General features: G+C 42.9%; 1 protein-coding gene across 1 annotated transcript in view; it reads right to left on the bottom strand.

Annotated features, from left to right (window-relative positions):
* The window catches only part of COL2A1 (collagen type II alpha 1 chain), a 96,794-nt gene that overhangs the window by 25,700 nt on the left and 46,303 nt on the right, over nt 1–24,791 (bottom strand). The window contains exons 22-38 of the mRNA XM_066618472.1: nt 23,376–23,483; nt 21,298–21,351; nt 20,167–20,265; nt 17,553–17,606; nt 16,831–16,929; nt 16,387–16,440; nt 14,727–14,780; nt 11,428–11,481; nt 10,639–10,692; nt 9,986–10,030; nt 9,742–9,840; nt 8,731–8,838; nt 8,302–8,355; nt 5,420–5,473; nt 2,386–2,439; nt 431–484; nt 209–316 (exon numbers count right to left, since the gene is read on the bottom strand). Coding sequence (XP_066474569.1) covers nt 209–316; nt 431–484; nt 2,386–2,439; nt 5,420–5,473; nt 8,302–8,355; nt 8,731–8,838; nt 9,742–9,840; nt 9,986–10,030; nt 10,639–10,692; nt 11,428–11,481; nt 14,727–14,780; nt 16,387–16,440; nt 16,831–16,929; nt 17,553–17,606; nt 20,167–20,265; nt 21,298–21,351; nt 23,376–23,483 — 1,206 coding nt within the window. The remainder of the gene's footprint in view (nt 1–208; nt 317–430; nt 485–2,385; nt 2,440–5,419; nt 5,474–8,301; nt 8,356–8,730; nt 8,839–9,741; nt 9,841–9,985; nt 10,031–10,638; nt 10,693–11,427; nt 11,482–14,726; nt 14,781–16,386; nt 16,441–16,830; nt 16,930–17,552; nt 17,607–20,166; nt 20,266–21,297; nt 21,352–23,375; nt 23,484–24,791) is intronic.

Here is a 24,791-nt window from a genome sequence, read left to right on the forward strand (position 1 = left end):
CCTGTTCATCCAACCTGAAAATGCCCCCAGTCCCATATGAATTATTCCAGCTTATCATTCTGCTACACCATGTAAACAATAGGCCTCAACCTAGATTCTAAGTGCTGGCCATAGTGCCTAGATCTTATTTCAGACTCTCAAAGAGTTCCCTCCTAGATCTTCCTACTCACTGACTGCTAACCCTATATTAGGAATCAGATTTACCAACCTGTGGGCCAGGAGAACCAGATTGACCCTGTGGGCCTGGGGCCCCCGCATCTCCCTTCTGGCCAGATTCACCTTGTTCACCTTTAGCACCAGGTTGGCCATCAGCACCCTGCACAGAGAAGAGAAAGAAAAGTGTGCATGATAAGGCAGGTATACAGGGCTATGGGTGTGGTCATAAAAGGAAAGGGGTGTGAAGCATCTCGAAATACCATGCAGAACTTACAGGGGGGCCAGCAAATCCAGCAGGGCCAGGAGCACCAGGTTCACCACGGTCACCCTAAAATAGACAAAACATCAGACTTGGAAAGGGCCAAAGAAATCAAGACCCTCACCTAGTTCTCTGAATGCCAAATGCCAGAAACAGACAACTTTTGTATTCATGGGGGCAACTCTTTCCTCCAGATGTTGTTCTAGGGGATAAATACCCCCTCATGAATGGCCAGTTCTATAATGAAGTTGATTGTCAAGACACAGTCTCAGTTCCTTCTATCAGATTCACCCACTCTAATCCTCATTTATTTATTTTATTTAAAACATTTATATCCTAGACAGGATCACCTAATAACATTTAAAAACAACCCATCGATCAGTAAAACAAGGATAAAAGGACCATAACAGGAAGGCAACAGAAAAATATGAAACAAATCAACAAACCAACAAGCAGGAATCAACAACACCATACAGCATCAGTGGAATGCCAAATGAAACAAGTGAGTTTTCATTGCCTGCAGTGACTAAACCAGCTCCCTGTAGCCACTCCATTGCCTGGCCAACTGGATGACCCTCCCCTTGCCATGATGTTCATCCTGAGAGGTGGAAGCAACCTCCCAGGGTCCCATAATCCTGTGGCTGATTGCAGAGGCCAGAAGAGGCCTCCACTTACTTCTCCAATCTCTGAATGCGATGAACTGGCAGGCTCATGAGGAGGGGGGAGGGCGACCATGGGACATGCTCCCTATCTAATCAGATAATGGCTGCCTATTCTTCCCACAGTCTGATCAAGGCTTCTACTCAGACACTGTTGGTGATTGACTAGAGGCCCTAAGGAACAAATACATTTTCTGAAATATTCCCACAAGAAATAAAGAAACTAGCAGCTGTTAGAAAAATGCATGAGATAGAGAAGTAACAATATGGAATTACACACAAAGATTCATTGTTTCTTATAAATAACTGCATGAGTATGATGTGCTTTTTAACTGCAACTTGATTAAAATTTGGTAGGGCCAGTGGGGAAAAAATAAAACTGCTTCAGGGTTCTGTTCTAGCCTGTAGCCCAGTGATTCCCAAACTCCTGCAAGGGCGTTGGGATTGCTGTAAGTCTTAGTGGGAATAGGGCAGGGGTGAGGGAAGGCCTTGACAGCGCAGCAGCAATCACAGCGCCACCAGGAGCAATGAGTTTTCTCCCTTACCTGGGGGGTCACACTGGCCATCAGGAGGGTTTGGGAGGCTCAAAGTCCCCTCTGCAGGCCTTCCTGGTGCTCAATATCACTCCTATCAGTGATCGGAGTACACCTCCAGATTTTGAAAAACAGAAGTATGCTCTGATTGCTGATCAGAGAGATTTTGAGAGATTGGGGAGGCCCACAGAGGGGACAATTGCTGCAGAGCCATCAGGGCACTCATTTCTGGACCACTCCCCTTAAGGAGGAATGGCCCAATTCCAGTTCCCTTGGTGGGTCATGACCCACCAGTTTGGAAACCGCTGCTGTAAGCCATCAGTTTGCCATCCTTGCCCTATACCAGAAGTTCCATAGTCCTGCTGGGACTCAGGGAGCTACTGTCTTAGCACAGTGAGGCCTAGCCCTTCCAATACTGAGATTTTTTTCTCCTTTTAGTTAGCTACAATGAAACATCAAAGAATGGATGACTGTTCCAATAGAAAAAAACACAACTCAAGTGAAATGAATAGGTCTCTAATTGGCTTTGCTAGCCAAAACAATAAGAATTTCCCCTAAGATGATCCCTATGAAACCAGAGCAGCCCCACTCAGCATGAAACAATCTTAAGGAGCTGTAAGCATATTTATTCCCATACTATCAATATTTAAGACCCTGCGAAGGAGTGGGAGTTCCAAGGGTGCCACGCTATGTTCTCCATGATGTTATAAGCTAAGCTGAATTTCTCCTCTGTTCCAACATACTCCTTTAGAAGAATTCGTATTTACATCAAACTTACAGGGGCACCACGGGCACCAGCAGCACCAGATGGGCCAGGAGGACCAGATTCACCCTGGAGGGAGATAAAGAAAAAAGAGGTAAGCCTGTGGAGTCTCCAGTTCATGGTTCAAGGCTGACATAAAGATAGAGAAATTAACTTCAGTTTGTGGTCTCTTGGGAATGTGGATATGCCCTGATATAGTTAGAAGAGATAAAACAGGGTAAGAGGCAGGTTTAAGATTGTGGAGGTGCCAGTGAAACTTACAGTACAATCTGCACACTACAGAATTAGCTGCAGGAATGTGAGTAAACAAACAACAAGAATTACAACCCATTGGAATGTTTAACACCTCAGTAGACTGAGGGGCGCCTGATGAAGCGGAATGGAATGCAGCGATGGATCTCCAGTGGGGAGGGGTAAGAACTAGGAGGGCTAGCAACCAGACCCACTCCAAGAAGGTTCTGTCCTCAAAAGTTTCTGATTGGACAGTCTAAATAAGTATGAAGTCACCTCAGTACTATTAGCATAAGAAGTAAACTAACGAGTGCCCCAAGGGGTGTGCCCGGTCCTTCTAGGGCAGAGTTTTTGGGTGCAAAATCCTGTACGCTGGGAGCTCCATTGTCCATCATGGGCATCTGGCCTCACAGGTAGCCTGGAGCTAAGAGATCTACAAGAGTAACTGATCCAGGTGAGAGATAGGCATTAATAGAGATAGCCAGCTAGCTTTATTATTTTATTGCTGATATGTTTCCTGGATGTTTATGCCTCTAGTATTTGCCTTATGTAACCTTATGTACTTATTAAACTAAAATCTCTTTTACCAAGTTGTTTCATTGTGTTTGGGGCAAAGTTTCAGAATCCTGCCTAGCCATTCAGCAAGCTACCAAGTGCTCATTGAGGTCTAGTAACTTGAGGACTGAAGCTTTAATTGGAGAAGGAGCTCAGTGCCTGCAAGGGATAGAGTTAAGCCTAGAGGGTCTCAGTGTCCCTGGACTGAGGCACTGGCACATACAGGGTGGTGGCAGTACTACTGGACGGGAGGGGGGCCTTGAGGGCTTTAGGGTTTGAGAGCCAAGAACTCTGAGCGCCCCAAACCCCCCTAAGTTTACAACAACATACTATCCTATGATGCACTGGGTGAAACGCCTATTCTATGTGGACACCTATCTAGTTAACCTAGAGGGGATGTTGGAAGATAAAATATGTTAAAGACTATGACATCTGAGAAGAAACAAATAGGCCATGGAATCAATGGTCACTCAGCTGCTTCTACCAAACAATTCTTGCCAACTCTCCTATTAAACATTTCTTGAATCTACTGACGCCTACCTGAGTTACAGGAGAGGGTATCAAATACACAGGGATCAATAAAATGAAGAAGCTCAATATGACAGGGTCAATACTGCAGCTCCAAGACATACAATTGTTTCATTCAATTGTTTCATTTCCCATATGTCTTTCCATCAACCCTTTCAATATGTGTCAAGTAGCATAATTACTCTCACTGAGGGGTCACATCTTGCACACCAAGTCTGAGTACTACTACACATCATTCTGCACTATGTTGCTCATTAAGTTTCTTTCAAAATGTGAGTTATCTTCAGCTCCAGCTGAGGCATGCACAATGCTACCACCTCATCCAACTTCCTTACAGAATCTTAAAAGGATTGTAGGCATCAGAAGGTGTCCAGTCCCTGCACCAAGGCTGGATCCTCCACATACCAACCCTAAATAGGTTAGTCCACACAATCTAGGCTCTGTTGAGCCACAAGCAGAGAGTGAGAGCAGACAAGACATTCCACATTAAAGTGCCTGCATGGAGAGCCAATCAGGTCAGAGGGTTCAAGCTAGTAAGTCGTCACATGCTACATGGAAAGCAGGGGCTATATCACAGATCATCCAGGTCAGGCACTGGCCAAGGACCTATCGGAGGTCTCGACTAGCCAGGTTAACCCTTTTAGTACTAGTGGCAGTGATAGCTCCAAATGCACCACCAGGGGGCTCCAGTGCAGGACTCTGTTCCAGGTTCCCAACAACCAGATACTGCCACTGATGGGGAGGCTCAACTCACACTTATTCACATCTCTTGACTTCACTAGATCACTTGCCAGAACTGAATGCTTCAGAAGTCCTTGTTCATCTCAAGCAACTTTAAATAATATAGTTCTCTGTTTCATTGCCAAAGAACAAAAACCCCTCTGAATAAGCTACAGTTTTTCTAGGGTTTTCCAAGCAGCTTCAATCCACTCTTTTTCAGTGGATGCACCCTCTACACCAGGGTTGCCCAAACTCCGGCCTGGGGGCCACTTGCAGCCCTCGAGGACTTCTAATCTGGCCTGCAGGGAGCCCCCAGTCTCCAATGAGCCTCTGGCCCTCGGGAGACTTGCTAGAGCCTGCACTGGTCCAACGCAACTGCTCTCAGCATGAGGGCGACTGTTCAACCTCTCATGTGAACTGTGGGATGAGGGCTCCCTCCACTGCTTGCTGTTTCACATCTGTGATGCAGCAGTGGCAGTGAAATGCAGGGTCTTTTATAGGCCTTGAGCTATTGCAAGACCATTCATTCGTATAAGTTTGATCTCTAATATATTCATTTATGTAAATTTATTCAAAGTTGAAATGTAAATTAAATTTTTTCTGGCCCCTGACACAGTGTCAGTGAGATGATCTGGTCCTCCTGCCAAAAAGTTTGGACAGTCCTGCTCTACACTAATGCATATTTTTTTAATACTACTTTAACTGTCATGGCTTTCCCCAAAGAACCCTGATAATTGAAGGTTGATGAGGACACTCATCAGCTCAAGATCCCCAGTTACCCTGTCACAAAACTATAATTTCTAAAGTTCCCTATGGAGAGAAAATCACTATTAAACTGGTTTTAGTCTGCCGAAAGGATGCCCATATTCCTTTGTGATACATAGAAGAGACTGCTGCTGAGGGAAAGATGGAAGAAGCAAAAATAGTCACAGAACTTGCATACTCTCAAGACCTCTTCTCCCTGCCACACCATCTAGTCACGAGCAACCCAACTGGAAGAAACAGGTTATCTTACCTTCTCGCCGTTGGGACCAGCAGGGCCAGGAGGACCAATGGGACCAGTCAAACCCTGGCAAAAGAGAAGTAAGCATTTAGGTGTGCTAGTGAAAAGCAGCTGCTGCCTGCTTATATCAGAGGTACCCTGCTTTGCTGGAAAATTCAGAATAAGACATTGTTTCAGTGTTTCCCAACCTTTGGGTACCTGCTATACAATAATTAATCTCACACTAAAATAAACATGTTCTTCAATCACCTCTCGGACAAGCATCTTCCCTGCCACTGCAGGTTGACCCAGTTAACACCCCCTCCAGGCATCCTGTCTAATCTGCCCAATCAGAAAACAGAACTGGTACACTGCCTTATGAACAATGATTATTTTTCTTGGGCTCACTAGCAGCATTTATCTGAAGGTTCTCATTGTAACTTCTTTCTCTGTTCAACTGTCCCAAGTACTTTTTCTAATCATGGAATTGTCATTGAATGAACTGGTGCTGTAGAGCTGCTAAGGGTGCAAGATTCCCAGTACTTAGCTGTACTGCCTGGCAATTCCAGTCCTTCCAGCTATCCTTAATGACTCTCCCTCTTGAACAGAAACAAAGTCACATATAATGCTGCAAACATAGCTTCATTCCACCTTTCTGCTGCAGGAAGACAAACTGGGCCAACTTGCCTTTGACAAAGGAACATGAAAAAGATTATCCTAAATTGCCTACAATTTATTTTAAAGGAAAACACATTTATACAAACTAGAGTTTCCCAAAATTTGGATAGTTGAGGTCCATTTATGGATTAAACCTGACATTTACTTTAGTCTAAAACTTTAAAAGGTTTTTGTTAGAATACATATGAGTGAAGCACACTCTCAGGGGAATCCAGAGGCTCTGAGTATTGTCTCCTTCCAATCAGAGCCATGCCCAGATTAGTGACTCAGGCTGAGAAGCAAAGAGTATTGCCTTCATCTGAGGTAAGGCTGTGTAAGCTGCTGTGCTTGGAAGGTAATTCTGCTGTGTTGACTGTAAGGAGGTAAGTTGACTGTAAGTTAACATTTGACTGTAAGGAGGTGAGAACAATGACTCATGCAGAGACTCACTGGGCAGCTTCTCCAGAAGTAGATGATTCTAGATAATTCTGTTGCATCTCTGCACCAGGACTAATACAAAATGTTCAAAGATGCAAAAAGACGAACTACCCACATGGGAAGCTAATTGGAAGAGGGCAAAGTTAGAGCAGTAAGAGCCCAATCCTACATGTATCGCTTCTAAGTACATACATATAGGATTGAGTTCTTACTGCTCTAGCCTTGCCCTCTTCCAACTGCCCTCTTCCAACACTTAGCTGGAAGTAAGCTCCAGTGCCTATAATGGGAATTAGAGACGCTAACTTCCAGATAAGTGTTGATAGGATTGTAGTCGGGCAGCCCAATCCTGAGCTGCCCGGAGCTGCAGGACTCAGTGGCTCCACGGAGGGTTCCTACCAGATCCAGCACCTCCCATGCTACCACGGGAGGCTCCTCGGGAGACGGGGACGTTCATCCCCTTCCCCCGAGTAAGGGAAGCAGCCCTGCAACAGGGCTACTCACTTTAGCAGCGACTGTTTGGTCGCCACTAAAGTAAAGGCGCTCGTGTAGGGTGAGCAGCCCTGCCCGAGCGCCTTGGATCCTGTGGAGCTTGGCTCCGCAGATCCGCCTCTCCCCCTCTCCCTGACACGCCTCCCCCACACCCCCGACCACGCCCACATATCCCATTCCGCAGTCCAGCAGTCATGGAGAACACCAAACCCAGGCGCCCGCTACACGCTGGCTCAGTGCTGGCCAGAGCTGGGCTAGCTCCAGTGGGAGCCCAGTGGTAAGCCCCACAAATGCGCCTTATGGCACGTTTGTGACTGTGGTCCGTGCCGCGGAAGCACGGCATGGACCACAGGATCGGGCTCTAAATCCTGTAGAGATAACAGTCAAACACCTCTGTGGGTGAGTACTTTGAGCTTACAGAGCCTTTAATTGTTTGATTAATGTATTATACACAGTATGTTAGTGGTTTTCTCATGATTCTGGCACACCATTTGGCAATTATTTATATTGGTCAGCCGATTACGCAGTCATTGTACATTCCCATAATTATTCCATCACTTAATTGAGAATTTCCTCTTACATCCAGACTTCCCTCTTATATCCAGTACACTGGATATGGAAAGCTGGCATTAGCTAATCGTATTTCATCCAAACCAGTCTTTCAAAAAATCTAAGTGATTTGATATGAGCTGGACAAAAGGATCTCAAAATATGTCATTGTTCTTTCTGAAGCTCATATGGGATCTGATGCGCTAAGAACCTAAGAGCAGCTCTGATGGACCACACCAAAGGGCGATCATCCCAAGGGTGATCATGTTGCCTTAGGTGACTGACAAGATACCTCTAGGAAGACTACAAGTAGGATATGAAGGTAATCACCCTCTGCTGCTGTTTGTCCTCCAACATCCAATCTTCAGTGTCATACAGAATATGGATGTTCCATACAACCATCTTGGCTAATAGCCATTGAAAGAGCTCTCCTCCACAAATGTGTCCAATCCATTTTTAAAGCAACAAGATATCTAAACTCAAGTTGTGCCTTGGTAAGAATGGCCTGAAACACCTGGCAATTCTTCTTCATGCTGTGTTTAAGGTTTACCAATGACTCATGCAAAGTTTCAGGAGCCTAGTTAATTTTAACAAAAGGCCTCTCATCATAGCTTTTAAAAAGGAAAGAAAACACTGTGCATATGGGCATTCAGGGGCAGAGAGAGAGTATAGTTATACAAAGAGAAACATATAAAGACTGTGAGCGTAGTCTTCAACTTCAGTTCCTTGTTTCACTTATGTTGTCCTAAGGTAGGAAAAATTAGACTTTGACACACACTTACTCTGCCGCCATCTTTGCCAGGGGCACCTTCTGGACCCTTCTCACCAACATCACCCTGGTGGGGGACATCAAAGAAAGACTGTCAGTAAGTATCCCATATAAACTGATAATGCTGAAAGCCCACTTTGTTCATGGTAACCATCCCAAAGACAAAGGAGAAGATAAGCAGAGCAAAGTGCTTCTCTATTATTTTATTTTTCACATTTTTATACTGCCCTTCCTCCAAAGAGCTCAGGGCAGTGTACACAGCTGCTCCCCTCCTTTTATCCTCACAACAACCCTGTGAGGTAGGTGAGGCTGAGAGAAAGTGACTGGCCCAGGGCCACCCAGGAAGCTTCATGGCTGAGGGGGGATATTATACTTGGTATTGTAGGCGCCCATCCCCAGGGGAATTCTATGGGAAATTTGATGTAAAGAAACCATCACTTACCCTGTCTCCCTTTGGTCCAGAGATACCTGCTGCTCCTCTCTCACCAGGCATTCCCTGTAGACCAGGAGGCCCTTGGGCTCCAACAGCGCCAACAGGACCAGTTGCACCCTGGAAAAGCAAGACCACAATCACTATTTGCTTCATGGGTATGAATAACACCAAATTTTCAGAAATGAGATTGGTGACCTAGACCAGTGGTTCTCGCACATTTAGCACCAGGACCCACCGGGACAGAATGAGAATCTGCTGGGACCCACCGGAAGTGATGTCATGATCAGAAGTAACATCATCAAGCAGGAAAATTTTTAACTATCCTAGGCTGCAATCCTACCCACACTTACCCAAGAGTAAATTTCCTTTACTATCATTGTTAAAAGAATATACATAGTAGTTTGTTAAAAGTATAGGTCTATAACATTTCCCCAAATGCAGTCACATATCATGGTAGCATCAAATCTAATATATTAAAAATAAAATATTGAAATGAATGAGGACCCACCTGAAATTGTCTCACGACCCACCTAGTGGGTCCCAACCCACAGTTTGAGAAACACTGACCTAGACTTTTCTTAATGGGCTAACACATCATTATTAATCAAAATTAGCTTTAACAAGAGGTTGCACATATCCCTTCTCTAAGCAAAAATGTCCCTCACATGATAGATAATCTTCAACAATATATTTGTCAATCATGGCAGCTAAGATTTTAATATACATCAAAGGCTGTAGAAATCAGGGAAGAAGTTCTTGCCTTTTCACACCACATCTTGTTTTCACTAAGCAGCATGGTCCAAAGTCACTTGATAGGAACAGCACCTGATGGGGATGCTTAACATCCCTCTTTAAGTGGCTTCGCAGCTGCTTTTCCTTATATCTCTGAAACCAGCTGACCAAAGATGTCTGAAGGATTCAGAGATCATGAACTTTTTTGTGCCTTGTAGCTGCTAGAGAAGGAAAGGGAAAGCCTGAACTGCAAAATAGGAAGTAATGCAAAAAAGTAATGCAACTTACTTTGGGTCCATCAGTACCAGGAGTGCCAGGAAGCCCACGGGGACCCTGCAAGCCTTGGGAGCCTGGTGATCCACGCTCACCTGGGAAGCCACGTTCACCCTGGAAAAGAGAGAGATAGAGCTTGTAAGAGCTAGAGAAACTGCTCAAGGTGAGCAAAGGACCAGTAGCTGTTCCCTGAACATGGCTTTGCTCTAAAATAGTCTGTTTAAACAAAGATGCTACATTTTGATTGTACACTACTCACTCTGGGGCCAACAAGACCAGGAGTACCAGCCTCTCCAGGAACACCCTGAAAGCAAAAAAACATGAGAGTTAGAAGGGAAGGAGAAAGAGAGAGCCTACAAGCCTAACAACCAGATCTACTTTTCTATCTTTCCACATCTCCTGAGCAGACAGGAGTTAAACCAGCTAATCTGAGGGGTAGGCATGCACGCTGTGTTCACAATCCAGTACAGAGTTACAAGTCCACTGAAATCAATGGACTAAAAAATGTGTCACACTGAATTGTGACCTACGACAATAGCAAGACACGCACAAATGAGTACCACTGTAGAGTTTTATTGTGCCAAAGTTTTGTGAGTTTCCAATAATGGATAACCCATCTTTCCCCTAACAATTAGTCTGAATCATTAATTGCCCATTCTGGAAGCTTATTTAAAATTTAATATGTTTCTGCTATGCTTTCCTCTTTTATCTTACTGAACATTTAGCTAGTGCATCTGGAAGGGATGGCTCCAAAAAGAAACTTTTCGATACCTCAAACCAGTGGTCCCTGCCTGAGTATGTTCCTCCTTATTTAGGAACTACTTTAGAACTACATGAAACAGAAAAGGCTCCAGTCCAGGGTGAGATGCACCTGTGTGTGCAATGGGGGCTGCAATCCATTCTTTTACATACCTGGTCACCTGGCTTTCCACCTTCACCTGGAGGACCTGGGGGCCCTGGAAGTCCCTGAAAGCAAGATATATTTCAGTGTTAGCATAGTTCCTCTTGGGGAAGCAGCATCCTGCCAAATGACCAGAATGGTCAATACAATAAGGGAAACTTCCAGAACTAAATGGGTTATCACAAACTTCTTATTAAACATAAAATAAGTCTGGTATCAGGCACTTGGAAACACAGTATCACTGCTCAAATATTGGAGTTACTGGAGACAAATTCTTTGGAAGGACATACCGCTTCCCAGACATCCTGAACAAAGATATATCCACTCACCCAAGTCTCCTGTATAACCCCAGTACACCTGCTCTTATCCCCACAAACTCAGCTGAAATATTTTATTTCAGTGTTTCCAAAAATAAAGCACCTGACCCTGGGATGTACAGGGGATCTAATGAAATGAGGAGGTTGAACATAATGAAGAAAATTTAAGCTTCCTGGAGCTCTCTGTGATCTGGAAACCCAGATAACAGTGTGGCAAACAATTACTCAAGAGATATAAAAGTATGGAGGACATGGACTGATCTTTGGTAGATGGACAGAAAGACAACTCCATTATATGGCAATCTCAGATCATTCTGACAGAAATACATTATGATTAACTGTCTAATTAATTGTCCTCCCTCCAATTTAAGCTCACATGTCCACGCATGCTGCTCCTGCCCCAGCAGAGACAGTTGTCAGAGTTGGAGGACTGACTCTGTGGAGAATTATATATATATAGCACAAATGTTTTGCTCTGCTCACCTGGAATCCAGAAGGTCCTGGAGCACCTTGCTCACCTCTCTCACCTGCTGGCCCCTGAGAAAGAAAAAGAGATTCAGTGCAGGCCTAATGATGTGGTTGCAGCTCCTGAAAGATGAATTTCAGTCTGGCATTACCTAGACACAAGTTTAGTTTTCTTGGAGCGCAATCCTATGCATATCTACTCAGAAGTAAGTCCCACTGTATTCAGTGGGGCTTACTCTCAGAAAAGTGTGCATAAGATTGCAGACTTACATTTTAACTTTCCTCAGTTTTATTAATGGCAGACAAGATGTGACCTTAAAAAAAAAATCACATCCCATCATCTACGCAGCATGGGAAGGTCGTGTATTCCAATGTGTTCCAACCAAGTAGTGTAGAGATGCAAGGCAGTGTCAATTCACTCACTGCATTTTTCATGTGTTTTGGCAGCAGTCCTCTATCAAATGTAAGCTTCAGACATAAACCTTGGTTTTTGGTCATGTAAAATGTAGAACTGTGAGATACACTCACAGATATCTCACCACTATGAGATACAGGAAGCTGGACTAGATGGGCCCTTGGCCTGATCCAGCGGGGCTCTTCTTAAGTTATGTTTATGTTCTAGAAAGGTGCTCAGTGACAGGTATTCTAAGGAACTCTTCACGTAGGGACTGAAAAAAGGGATGGTGTATGTAGGTATGAGGTGAAAAGCGGTGTACCCCAAGGACCTGTCCTGGGACCAGTGCTCTTCATAAATGACCTGGAGACTGGGCTGAGCAGTGAGGTGGCTAAGTTTGCAGACGACACCAAACTTTTCCAAGTGGTGAAGACCAGAAGTGATTGTGAGGAGCTCCAGAAGGATCTCTCCAAACTGGCAGAATGGGCAGCAAAATGGCAGGTGTGTTTCAAGTGTAAAGTCATGCACATTGGGGCAAAAAATCAAAACTTCACATATAGGCTAATGGGTTCTGAGCTGTCTGTGACAGATCAGGAGAGAGATCTTGGGGTGGTGGTGGACAAGTCGATGAAAGTGTTGACCCAATGTGCGGAGGCAGTAAAGAAGGCCAATTCTATGCTTGGGATCATTAGAAAAGGTATTGAGAACAAAACTAATATTATAATGCCGTTTAAGGCTAATATTATAATGCCGTTGTACAAATCTGGAAGGTAAGAAATCTGGAATGGTAAGGCCACACCTGGAGTATTGTGTCCAGTTCTGGTCGCCACATCTCAAAAAGGATATAGTGGAAATGAAAAAGGTGCAAAAGAGAGTGACTAAGATGATTACTGGGCTGGGACACCTTCCTTATGAGGAAAGGCCTAGAAAAGAGGCTCAGATTTTTAAAGTTTTGGGCAGCCTAGAAAAGATGCTCCTGAGGGGGGACATGATTGAGACATACAAAATTATGCATGGGAGGGATAGAGTGGATAGGGAGATGCTCTTTACACTCTCACATAACACCAGAACCAGGGGATATCCACTAAAATTGAGTGTTGGGAGAGTTAGGACAGACAAAAGAAAATATTTCTTTACTCAGTGTGTGGTGGGTCTGTGGAACTCCTTGCCGCAGGATGTGGTGATGTAATCTGGCCTGGATGCCTTTAAAAGGGGATTGGACAAGTTTCTGGAGGAAAAATCCATTATGGGGTACAAGCCATGATGTGTATGTGCAACCTCCTGATTTTAGAAATGGGCTATGTCAGATGCAAGGGAGGGCAACAGGGTGCAGGTCTCTTGTTACCAGGTGTGCTCCCTGGGGCATTTGGTGGGGCCGCTGTGAAATACAGGAAGTTGGACTAGATGGGCCTATGGCCTGATCCAGTGGGGCTGTTCTTATGTTCTTAGGTAGATAAGATTGGTGGTTTATGGCATAGCAACATGTAGGACATACTAAGCCAAAATACAAATTGAAACATAAGTAGAAATATGTTAACACTTCAATCTTAAATATTTTCAGGTACATACAAGGCCATGGTTGGAAGTAAAAAGCATAAAAAACACATGTACAATATTATGCATGGAGATTTTGATGCATATATACAAACATTTTTGCATAGAACAAATGCAAATGCTGAAGCTGCCCAAAACTTTAAAAATCTTCTTAAAAGTTTCCAGTAAGATAAAAATTTCTATAAAAGTTGAGAAGATTTTAAAAAACAAAACAATCCCGGTCCGGCCATTTGCAGAAGGGAGAACATACACAAAAATTTCCCCATTAGCCAGAAATGGTTACTACATGGAATCCATGCTCTTGTGGTCTAAAAGTCTGACAATAGTTTTTCAGAGAATTTAAGGTACTATGTTAGAAGCACAATTTCCTCAAGGTGTACACATTCATTCCTTTCTTTCCACTGTCATCTCTAGCCAAGCAGGTTCTGCAGATTTTTGAATAGATACAAAATCTTGAACTCAGATAAAAGCAGACCTGTGTTCCATGAGGGATAAAGATGCTCCTACCATATTTACTTTCAACTCTCTGAACAGACAAGCAAGCCACAATCTCCATCTCTGCATCTCCATCTCATTCATTATTATTATTATTTATTATTAACAGCAGTATTTATATACCGCTTTTCAACTAAAAGTTCACGAAGTGGTTTACAGAGAAAAATCAAATGACTAATGGCTCCCTGTCCCAAAAGGGCTCACAATCTAAAAAGATGCAGAAGAACACCAGCAGACAGCCACTAGAAAAGACACTGCTGGGGTTAGGTGGGCCAATTACTCTTCCCCTGCTAAAAATAGGAGCATCCACTTGAAAAAGTGCCTCTTACCCAGTTAGCAGGGGTATTATAAATAGGTTAGGTTAGTCATTCCATTCATAATTCAGATTTCTTCCTGAAACAGTGCAGCAAAGTGCTGAAGCAGGGCATGGAAGATGGTTCTTTGGTCACAGAGAAGATTGGGAAACTTCACTGTTCACAAGAATGAGATAATGTGCCTTCAAGTCCTAGGGCTGAGGCTTCAGCATTAATAGTACAGAACTTTTCCATGTAAGGAGAATGAGCAGCAATGAGTTGTATTCCCAACAATCCCGTGCAACAGGACAGATACTTCCTTTTTATCCAAAAGGAAAATTTTATCCTTTTATCAGGATAAAATGTGTAAAGTCTCCTTATAAATAGGGTACTTATATCCTGCTTATTCCCGTTTATCCACCAACTATCTCATTGGTTATCAGCAGAACAGCCAAAAAAATGCAATTTTTTTGCCTAGCAAAATGCAGGTTTTCAGTTTTCCCACTTTTATGGAATGTTTTTATCTACCCAGTCTATAGACCACATATTCCAGAAAATCAGAAGAGACCACAAATACTCACAGCAGGTCCGGGTGGTCCACTTGCTCCCATTTCACCATCTTTGCCAGGAAGACCCTAATGATAAAAAGAAATGCATGCTACATTGAATATATATAAATATTGGATATGCCTTGGTTAACAATGTGTCCCACAAATAGAAATGTCCCACACTTTAAGGAGGTAGCAAGAGGATATGGTTGAGTAAAGCCATTTCTGCCCAATGTTGCATATGCGCAGTGGGGATCAAATGTGTACAGCTGTAGGCTGGGCAGAAATGGGTTAATTTCTGATGCTATTAGCAGAAATGGTAACGGCCCTAGGGCCCAATCCTATCCAACTTTCCAGGACCAGTGTAGCTGCAATGCAGCCGTGAGGTAAGGGAACAAATATTCCCTTACCTTGAGAAGACCTTGGCCACTGCCTCCCCACCACAGGATGCAGTGCACACCCCATGGACACAGCTGCACCAACGCTGGAAAACTGGATAGGATTGGGCTCATAGACCATTGCATATGAAATAATGTATATTGCTTCCATTCCTGCTTAGAGAGCACCCTGGCCCCAATTAACGAAGAGATCCTCCAACTTCACTATTTGCAATACAAACTCTTTGTAGAGCAATCTGTGCTAAAAGCCCTGAAAAAGAACAAGAATTTAGAAGCTTCCCAAACTGAATGAAAATGTCAGTCTACAATTCCTTCTGTTCCATCATATTCTGGTGGATACTTTCATCCCACTGAACTATTCACCCACTGCCCTGATGATTACAACAAAGCTACAAGAATGCACAGAATACTTCAAAATCATATCTGTGGGTACTGGAGTATCCTGTGCATGTGTGACACTTTCTACAGGGGAAGGGGACCCCAATGACTCATGCCATGTTATGTGGCTTCTGATGTATATGCATAGGTTTATTGAGGTTTCCTTTGTGTCTAGTAATTCTTGATCGGTTGTAGAAAAATATTGATCCTTCAATAGTTCAATACTCTGCACCCTTCTCTAAATATTTTTTACATTCTAATTGTTTAACAGGCATAACATATTTGATAGGAATGAGATTAGAAGTTTGTCAGATGTGTTTAAGATGAGCACACTGCAACAGCAGCATTTAATAAGAAAATTTTATGACCATAAAGTAAGCGCGTTTATTATCATCTTCATAAAGTATAAAGCTCATATGGTACATTTTTCTAGGTGCTGTACATGGATTAAAAAACAACACAGGCTCTACCAGCTGGCTAAAATCCAACAGATATGAAACAAAAGGGAAACATGACACCAGGGAGAGCAAATTCAGGTACCAAATCTTATCTTAACTGTTTTATTGAGATTAAGCCAGGCATTGGGCATTTGCAAAACTCCCTAGGAGAAGTGGTCCATTTGGGGGTAGACATTGCACTATATGTTTTGATGGGTTTACAGTACAATATGTACAATATGTCTGGGTTTAAGGCTGCATCTGCAGTAACTTTTTTGTTGTTGTGAGTACTGTATCCTCCTGCACACAGGCAAAGCTGCACATCATCTATCAGTAAGTAGCTGAGTGAGTGAGTGAGTGAGTGAGTTGGGTCTTTTTCAAGCAAGCAGGGAAAGACTGAGATATTTCTGTTAGGGGATGAGTTAACTTTATATACAGATCGGAATGGGAAGGAATAACTATATTCGAAGTCCCACTTACTCTTAGACCAGGAGCACCAGGAAGTCCCTTCTCACCTGCTTTACCTGCTTCACCCTAGATGGAAAGAAAACAAGAAAGGCAACCAATGAGCTTCAAGTAAAAAGGAAAACATTCCATCTAGTGAGGAGTGAAAGCTCTATTAGTCAGCCTTCCTCCATTCAACTCTCTCTATTGATATAAGCAGTGTGTATGGTTTGACAGGATCAGTGGCCCAGGGAGGGAGAGCAAGGGGCTTCAGGAGACATTAAGAGGAAAATAACAGACAATGAAGATAAGCAGAATAGTATAGGTTGGGCCATTTCCCTTTGACAGCATGCTTCCTACTGTGCCAGTTATCAAGGACAGCTATTCCATGGTATGCCCCTTTCCCATTTCCTTTCATAACTTTCCATGTACTATTGCTTAGGCATATTGTCAATAATTGTTGCATGCAAGTTTACTTACATTAGCACCTTTTGGGCCTGGGAAACCCATGACACCCGGCTGACCGCGAGCACCCTGAGGACCAGGTGGGCCAGGTCGTCCATCTTCACCAGGGGCACCCTGTAAAGAGGTTCAAAAACATACATGCCTTGTTACAAATGTTAGCAAGCCAAGGAATGTGCCCCTTGTGTAAGCCTACCTTGCTGAAAGTGCTTCACTAAGACAAGTGGGTGTCTGGCCTTGTCAGAGTTCCTTTGGAACCTAACTCATTGTTAGCCTCTGAGAAACCAACAAAAGCTTGGTATGTATTGTACTGTTTATTCAACTCTTGTGGCCTTTTCTATCAGAGGAGGCGACCTAATTCCTAGAAATTCTGAAAATTCCTAGAAATTCTGAAAAGCTATGCAGCATTAATACCCATCCATTACTCAGCAATATTCCTCATATAAATAGACTCAGCATTTTCCTCAACTCACAATATCCCAGATTTCATTTAGCATCTTTTGAAACTCCATACCCACTTTCTTTGCCCATACTATCTTTGAATCCAAATGCAACATTACTACTGCCCCCATAACTCTGTGCCCATCTATTTCTTGCAGTTCCTTATTCCATATTCACATACCAGTCTTCTCCTAAAATGGCTTACCAACCCACTGTTTCCTGCCTCCGCATTCCAGCTGTCACTCCTTTCCTGAAGACTAATTCCCCTATAGTGAGAAAAGATGAGGAAAAACACTTACAGATGGACCAACTTTGCCTTGAGGACCAGCATCACCAGGGCGACCAGTGAGACCCTAGGAGTATGGGAAAGAAGAAAAGCAGTTCATATGTTTCCTTAATCAGTTTCCTTGTTGTTGCTCAGGCATTTCTCCACAGAAGTTTGTGAATCTCTATATTCAGAATATAGAGAAATGGGAAAATTGCTGTTTAAAGTTATGCTGAAAGCAAAGAATGCAAAGTGTAACAGGCTGCCATCCTAACCACACTTTCCTGAGAGTAAACCCCACTCAACAAAATAGGATTTACTTCTGAGTAGACCTGGTTAGGATTGTGCCCACAATGAAGTGTGTATGAAATTTTAAATGAAAAACTAAAAACTAATGATGGTAACCAAAAATGACCAAAAAAGGATTCAGAGGATACCTTTTGCTTGACTCAATAATCAGTTCTGTTATTGGCTCAGCAAAGATATTGGCCAAACAAATTTTATATCCCAGTTTATTTTTTCTAGGATAAATTATTAGGAATTAGCTGACATTGCTGACTGGTTGTTTGTAATATACTGTTACACCACACAATCCCCACTTCCCTAAACAATGAGAAGTTCTAGGGCCCCATTAAGCAAATTCTACTAATCATTAAGGAATATTAACTAGCTACCTCACTATTAGTCAGGTTTTCATCTAACAAAAGAAATTGCTGTCAGCAGCCATTACAATACCATGAGATACCCATATTGAATTTGCTATGGCCAAAGTTCAATACTAGTGCTACCTGAGAATAATGAAAGAGGTAGCATGAAACCTGCTTCATACTTCTCATCAGACACTCTTAATCTGGGTTTAACTAATTTGAAACATGTCACCTTTAAACAGAATTAGAAATGCCCACACAATGCAGTTCGCCTGCTGACCCGACCCTGTAAACCTCCTGGATAAGGGCCATAAATAAGCCACACTGAACTCTTCAGAGAAAATGCAGAGTGTGTGATTTTAAAATAACAATAAAATTAGATTGTCTGTAAATTGCACTATGCTGCAGCAGTTGGAGTGCCCAAGCCTGCCATTCAAGAGAGGATTGGAAAACAGAGTCTGATCCCCTCCTTTTGCAGCTGCTGCAGTCAAGTTGCCCATCCTCCTTTTCTCACAGCATAACAGGACTCCAGCTCATTTCATAGCATGGGAATGAAGGAAATGCAGTCAATGGCAAGATCTCCTGTGTCATGAAAGGTAGCAGTCCTAATTGAAGAATGCCTGATAGAAAGGAATTGTCCATTATTGTCCTGGATGGAGGAGAGAGTGCTGAATTTTGTAAATGGGTGGATGGGAGATTATTATGCTCAATGTAAAGTTTCTCTGCTTTTACAGATGAGAGAAGCATTCAGCACATTATGCAAGGAACAAGAAATGCTAAATGCTATCCAGTCCTGCCAGTCCAAAGTTTGAAGGCATACTTGTATTCAATTGCTACTGCCATCTGCTGTTGTATGGGGAGACTTGCAAAAATAAAGTTTCATGTGGAATTAGGAGTAGTTTCCAAACTAAAGCATTTAAGCAATACTGAGGCTTTGCTTTTCAGCAATTAGCTGCAAGAGGAATTAAAATGCAGGTTCTATACTTAATGTAATATAATGCTAAATTAACAAGCACTATATTAATGACCTTCTCCATGGTCAATATCATTCCATAATGTCTATCACAGGGAAGTTCCATTCAACAAAAGACCCAGGCAACTTCAAAATTGTGTGTGTGCACATAATTTCTCTATGAATTCACTCATGTCAGGTTCTGTCCTCAAAGGGAAGGGGGGAATCTTTGATTCCTGATTTCTTCTCATTTTTCCCCCTTTTCTTTTGGAATAGCAAAATGGTGTAATTGAATTATACCTAATAACTGATTGATATTACAAACTCCCCCACCAGCCAGTGGGAACAGAAACTGGCAAGAGGCAATTCACAGAGAAGTTATTCAAGGGGCAATTATTTATAGATCCCTACAAAATAGCAAGCACATGTATAGCTTCGCCATCCCCCTGTCCCAATGCAACCGGGGCTTACTCATGACCCAACAACACACCATACTGTGTTTTCCCCACCCATAAGCAGTAGTAGCCAATGATGTAGAGCAGAGTTGGGAAAACCCAGAATATCATGGTATCAAGTCACATGTTGGTTCTGATAGATTACAGAGTGAGAAAGGAGCTAGACATGAAACTGTCCTTTTAGACGCAGATTGTACATTTTTGGTAACATTTACTGTGATCCTTGCAGTTTCTCCTCATCTCTGACTCTTTGAAAATAATCAGCAACAGATGGGAAACCCCTCTCCCACATTTTTTGTTGCAAGGGCATAAAATAAAAACATCACAGTTCAGACCCAACTCTTCAAGTGATCACACATGCAGTGCAGAAATGGTAAAGGATGGGCTTTCACTCAAAGAGAAGTCTTTCCATCAATAGATATATATTGTATGTCAGATGTACTATACATTTTACAATCTAGCTTAGCAAAATTATATAGATTGTCAATGCATTTGAAGGGCAGGTGAATAACATTCCCCCCCATGCTGAGGTGAGAGTTTGTAGCTTTGTCGTCTCTAGAATCACCCATATCAACATTCTGTTTTACATCTTACCCTAGCACCAGGTAGGCCAGGCTCTCCAGGACGTCCAGGATCTCCAGTGGCACCTTTGGGACCCCCAAGGCCAGGAGGTCCACGTTCCCCAGGAGCACCCTATTCAGGGAAGAGGAAGCAAGAAATACGTTAACTGAAGACTATTTGAGGGGATACTAGGAAAAGCGTTCCTTATTCTACTTGGACCCATTGTTTACCGTCCAATTCTAATCATGTCTACATTACAAATTTAAACTACTTCCCAACCTGTTTAGTTATCATGGCTTCATAAGAAACTTCACAACTCTACTTCTATGAAGGGCCTGAAGACATTCGCACAACCCTGGCGAAACTAACATTTCTCAAATTCTTTAAAGGAATTCATGACAGCTAAATGGATTTCAAAGCTAGTTTTAAGCCATTTCTGCCCAACATTGCATATATGCAACAGAGACCAAAGGTGTTCACCTGTGGACCGGACACAAATGGGTTAAATGTGTAGTGTATTTGTACCCTAAATCTGCAAAGAAGAGAAGCACTTTCGTTACAGAACTATCCACATCAGGCTGAAATCAATGGATTCTAATGTTGTTACTGACTTGCAGCCCAAGCCTATGCATGTCTACTCAGAAGTAAGTCCCATTAGAGTCAATGGGGCTTACTCCCAGGAAAGTGTGGATAGGATTGGGCTGTTAGATTCAGTTTCCTGAGAGCTAACTGGGTATTTTAACCGTTCAAAAACTACTGATATTAGCTTCTGTGAGGCATTCCTATTTAAGTCTGAAATCCTAGCCATTCTTAACTCAAGAGTAAACCCCACTGACAATAATTGGACTTACTTCTCAGTATACATGCATAGGAATGGGCTCTAATAGGGCTTAGGTGAAAGAACATTTGAGATTGGAAATTTTTAAACTCAACATTTCAAGCCTGTGAAAGAATGCTGTTTTTTTTCACTCAACAGGGACTGGAATACCATTTTCCTTTCAGTCTCTTTGAACTCCATTTGTCTTAGCTACTAAAATACCACAACCAACACAGTGAATGCAAATACAAAAATGAATTTAAAATTCCCCCCATACACACACACACCCTACCCCCTTAACATTTGTTACTTCATTTAATTTGGAAGGCAACAAATACACTATTCACCTTAGGACCAGCTAATCCATCCTGACCCGGAAAGCCACGATTTCCAGGAGAACCCTAAAGAGAAGACAAGAATTAGAACACAGCCTATGGCATCAGGGACTGCAACAGTTGAGTGAACCGAGTATGATACCAGGACAACATTATTCAGCATCAACTGCGGACCTTTAATATCTTCCATTTTAAATACAAATATACACAGCTTTTTCATCACTACAAAACACTGCATGGGCTAATACTACCACTAGATTAAAAGGTGGGGCAAATCCTGCACTGTTTCCTGAACTTCTGCATGGTTTGCTCTGAATGTAAATAAAAGAAAAAGACAATTTTTTAATTGAAATGAGTAATAATTTATCATCAGTCAAGATTTGATCTACACTTTTGCATAGCAAAACCCTGAATAGCTTAGGGGCCACTTCACATACCATGTTCTGTATGTGTACACTGAAGATGCTTTAAGTGCATCTCTAAAAATGTGAGTGCAACAAATGCATGCTTGCAAATGTGATGATCATATTCATTCAACAATCTGGGACTGGCTGCAGCTCCCTGTTGAGTACACACTATCTGCAAACTAAGGTTTGCCTATGCAGGTGTGAAATGGCCAGAGGTATATCTAGGCAAATGCCCTGGGTGCCACATGAAAGGGGTCACTATCCCCAGCACCTCCTTCTAGGAAGTGGAACTTGGAAGTAATGTCACAATATTGTGACCTCATGACATCATTGCCCTGGATGCTGCTTCCTCCAGTGACAGCTCTGGAAATTGCCTTAAAGCCTGTAAGCGTGTATAGTAAAAGATATTGTAACATTTGTTAGCTATGTCTGTATTTGTATCTTCTAATGTTTTGTAATTATGTGTAAGGATATAAATTACATTTTATATTTAAATAAAAAGATATGGTACTGGAAGTCCCAAGACGAATATGGCAAAAAATATGCTCAGTCATAGCTTATGTACCACAGTGGTTGCTGTCCCACAATCCCAAATGATGATGCCACTATGTCAGCCCTATTTGTGAGGTTACAACTCTCTGGCCTCAAGCAATTTGGTTACCTAGGCAAATCACTAAAATGCTAACTTCTCTTACCCTGCCCTTGAATCTACTGTTGCTCAACAAGCTACCTTCACCCACTTTTTGTCTTGTAGGTAAGACCTCCACAACCCCTTAGATTTCCAGAACCCAGCTGCAGTTCCTTGCCTTGCCTTTTCAGAATTCTGTGCTGAGTTGCTCTTGCCTTATCCATAGACTATCCACCTTTTTCCTTGCTTCTCTGTTCATATGGATACCAAGCACAGCGTCTAGATCTTTTTTTAATCTCCTCCTGGTTCTCTGGTCTCTCTAGCAAACTCCTCCTTGAAACTCTACACACTATTACTACTAGCCGCCTTGAGTCCCTCCGGGGAGAAAGGTGGGGTAAAAATAAAGTTGTTGTTGTTGTTGTTGTTGTTAATAATAATAATAATAATAATAATAATAATAATAATAATAATAATAATAATACAGCGAGTTGCCTTTTTGCTCCACCACACATGACCAGCCCATTCATAAGGCCATACTGAAGTAGTCACTTCATGCAGAAGATTGGGGGGGGGGGTGCCCATCTCTGTCTGCCTACTTGTCTCAATTGCTGCTGCCCCTCCTCCCACTCCCTGGATTAGAAAAAGAAGAGGGGGAGAGAAAGGAAGAGGAAATGTGGAGGGGAGGGGACACTGAGCTCAAACATAAGAGAGCAGGAGGAACAGAGGATGGCAGAACACTGAGTAAGGGGGAGGTCAGCATTTGGCCTGCTGCCTCAGGAGGTCTTGTGGTTGGCCCTGCCACACCTGTTCAGCCAGAGCAGAAGCAGCTGGTTGTGCATGGTACAAAAAGTGATGCCAGTAAAGCAAAATTTCTCCAGTATGGTTTGCCAAAAATGTTACCGATTGCAAAGTTGTGTCCTAGGCAGCTTCCCAAGTGAATCTAAGAGCAGGACTTGTCTTGATTGGGACTCATGCCATAGAGGCATTTTCCCCATATAGGGGAACGCTTTCTGCTGTTTGTTCAGGAAGGTTCCACGCCAAATGATGTTACTTACCCTCTCTCCAGGTGGCCCAATTGGCCCTGCAGCTCCTGGCTCACCACGGCCACCTCTTTTGCCTTCTTCACCAGCAGGTCCAGGAGGTCCTTGTGGTCCTGCAGGGCCCTGGAGAAAAAATATAACACAGAAACTTATGCCCCAATTAATATCCCAAGTTTTTCATCAGATCCAAGAAGGCTAATCAGATCACAAGGTTTTCTGCATGGCCCTAACCCACCCTTTTCCTACAAGTTTTCCTAAAAGTGTCCTTTGGGTGGGTCCAGGATGAAAGGTGAAGTATCCTTATTCATGGGTTTATTATGAATATTTGATAAGTGTAGTCAGAAGAGCACTTATTTCAGAGATTGGGATTACTGTGTGTGGTACCATCTCCATCTTGGCAGGATCTGTGTTAACACAGAGCACTCTAATGAGTTTCTATCACTACCAGCACTAAAAAAGGGAGCTAGTTCTTCTACTTCTGCTTCTTGCTGTGGTAAAGGAGCAATAACAGAAGTCCACGTGGGGCTCCTTTATGGAAGCGTAACTGGTTGATGTATGTACTACTGCCCTCTGCTGGATAAAATGTGCCAATTGCTCAATTAATGAGTTCAGGCAACTGAAGAGTTGCTAATGGTTGGCAACCTTCGGTCTCGAAAGACTATGGTATAAGCATACAGCACCCAGGATTCCCAGGCGGTCTCCCATCCAAGTATTAACCAGGCCTGACCATGCTTAGCTTCCAAGATCAGATGAGATCTGGCATGCACAGGGAAGAGTTGCTAACTGGACAAAGAAGCACCTCTTAAAGCAGTACATGTCTTATATTTAGCAGGGGGAGAGCAACTATCCCTATTCACCCCAGGGAAGAGGCTCTTCTGGGGTTGTTTACAAGTTTTTCTTCTGCTTCTTTTTTGATTATGAGTCCTCACAGGACAAAGGGCCATTTATGCTATGTAAATAGTGTTGTGAGTTTCGTTTTTTGTTGAAAAGAGATATATAAATGTTTGTAGTTGTAGTACTAGTACAGGTGGAGCCTCAGTATCTGCAAGGGATCCATTCTCAGACAGATAAGGAAATTCATGGTTTTTGGCCACTTAAGCCCTCCGAAGGGGACCGGAGGCATAAAAAGTCACTTCTGGTTTTCAGATAAAAACCGGAACTAGCTATTTTTGCACTATGGGGCCATTCTGAAGTCCACAGAGGGCGTGGGTGGACGCACACAGCCTCTGTGGGCTTCGGAAAGCCCTCCAGAGGGGACCAGAGAGCAGCTCCAGTCCCCTTTTGGAGGGTTCAGGTGAAGCCAAGTCTGGCTCAAGTTGGGTCCAGAGGAGCCAGATCCGCAGATGCAAAATTCACAGATAAACAGGCTCTAGCTGTAATGTTACTGCTGGCCAATAAGGGCCAGTGAATCCTGCTATAAAGACTGAACTT

This window comes from Tiliqua scincoides, chromosome 2, assembly GCF_035046505.1.
Source record: "Tiliqua scincoides isolate rTilSci1 chromosome 2, rTilSci1.hap2, whole genome shotgun sequence".
Taxonomy (NCBI): domain Eukaryota; kingdom Metazoa; phylum Chordata; class Lepidosauria; order Squamata; family Scincidae; genus Tiliqua; species Tiliqua scincoides.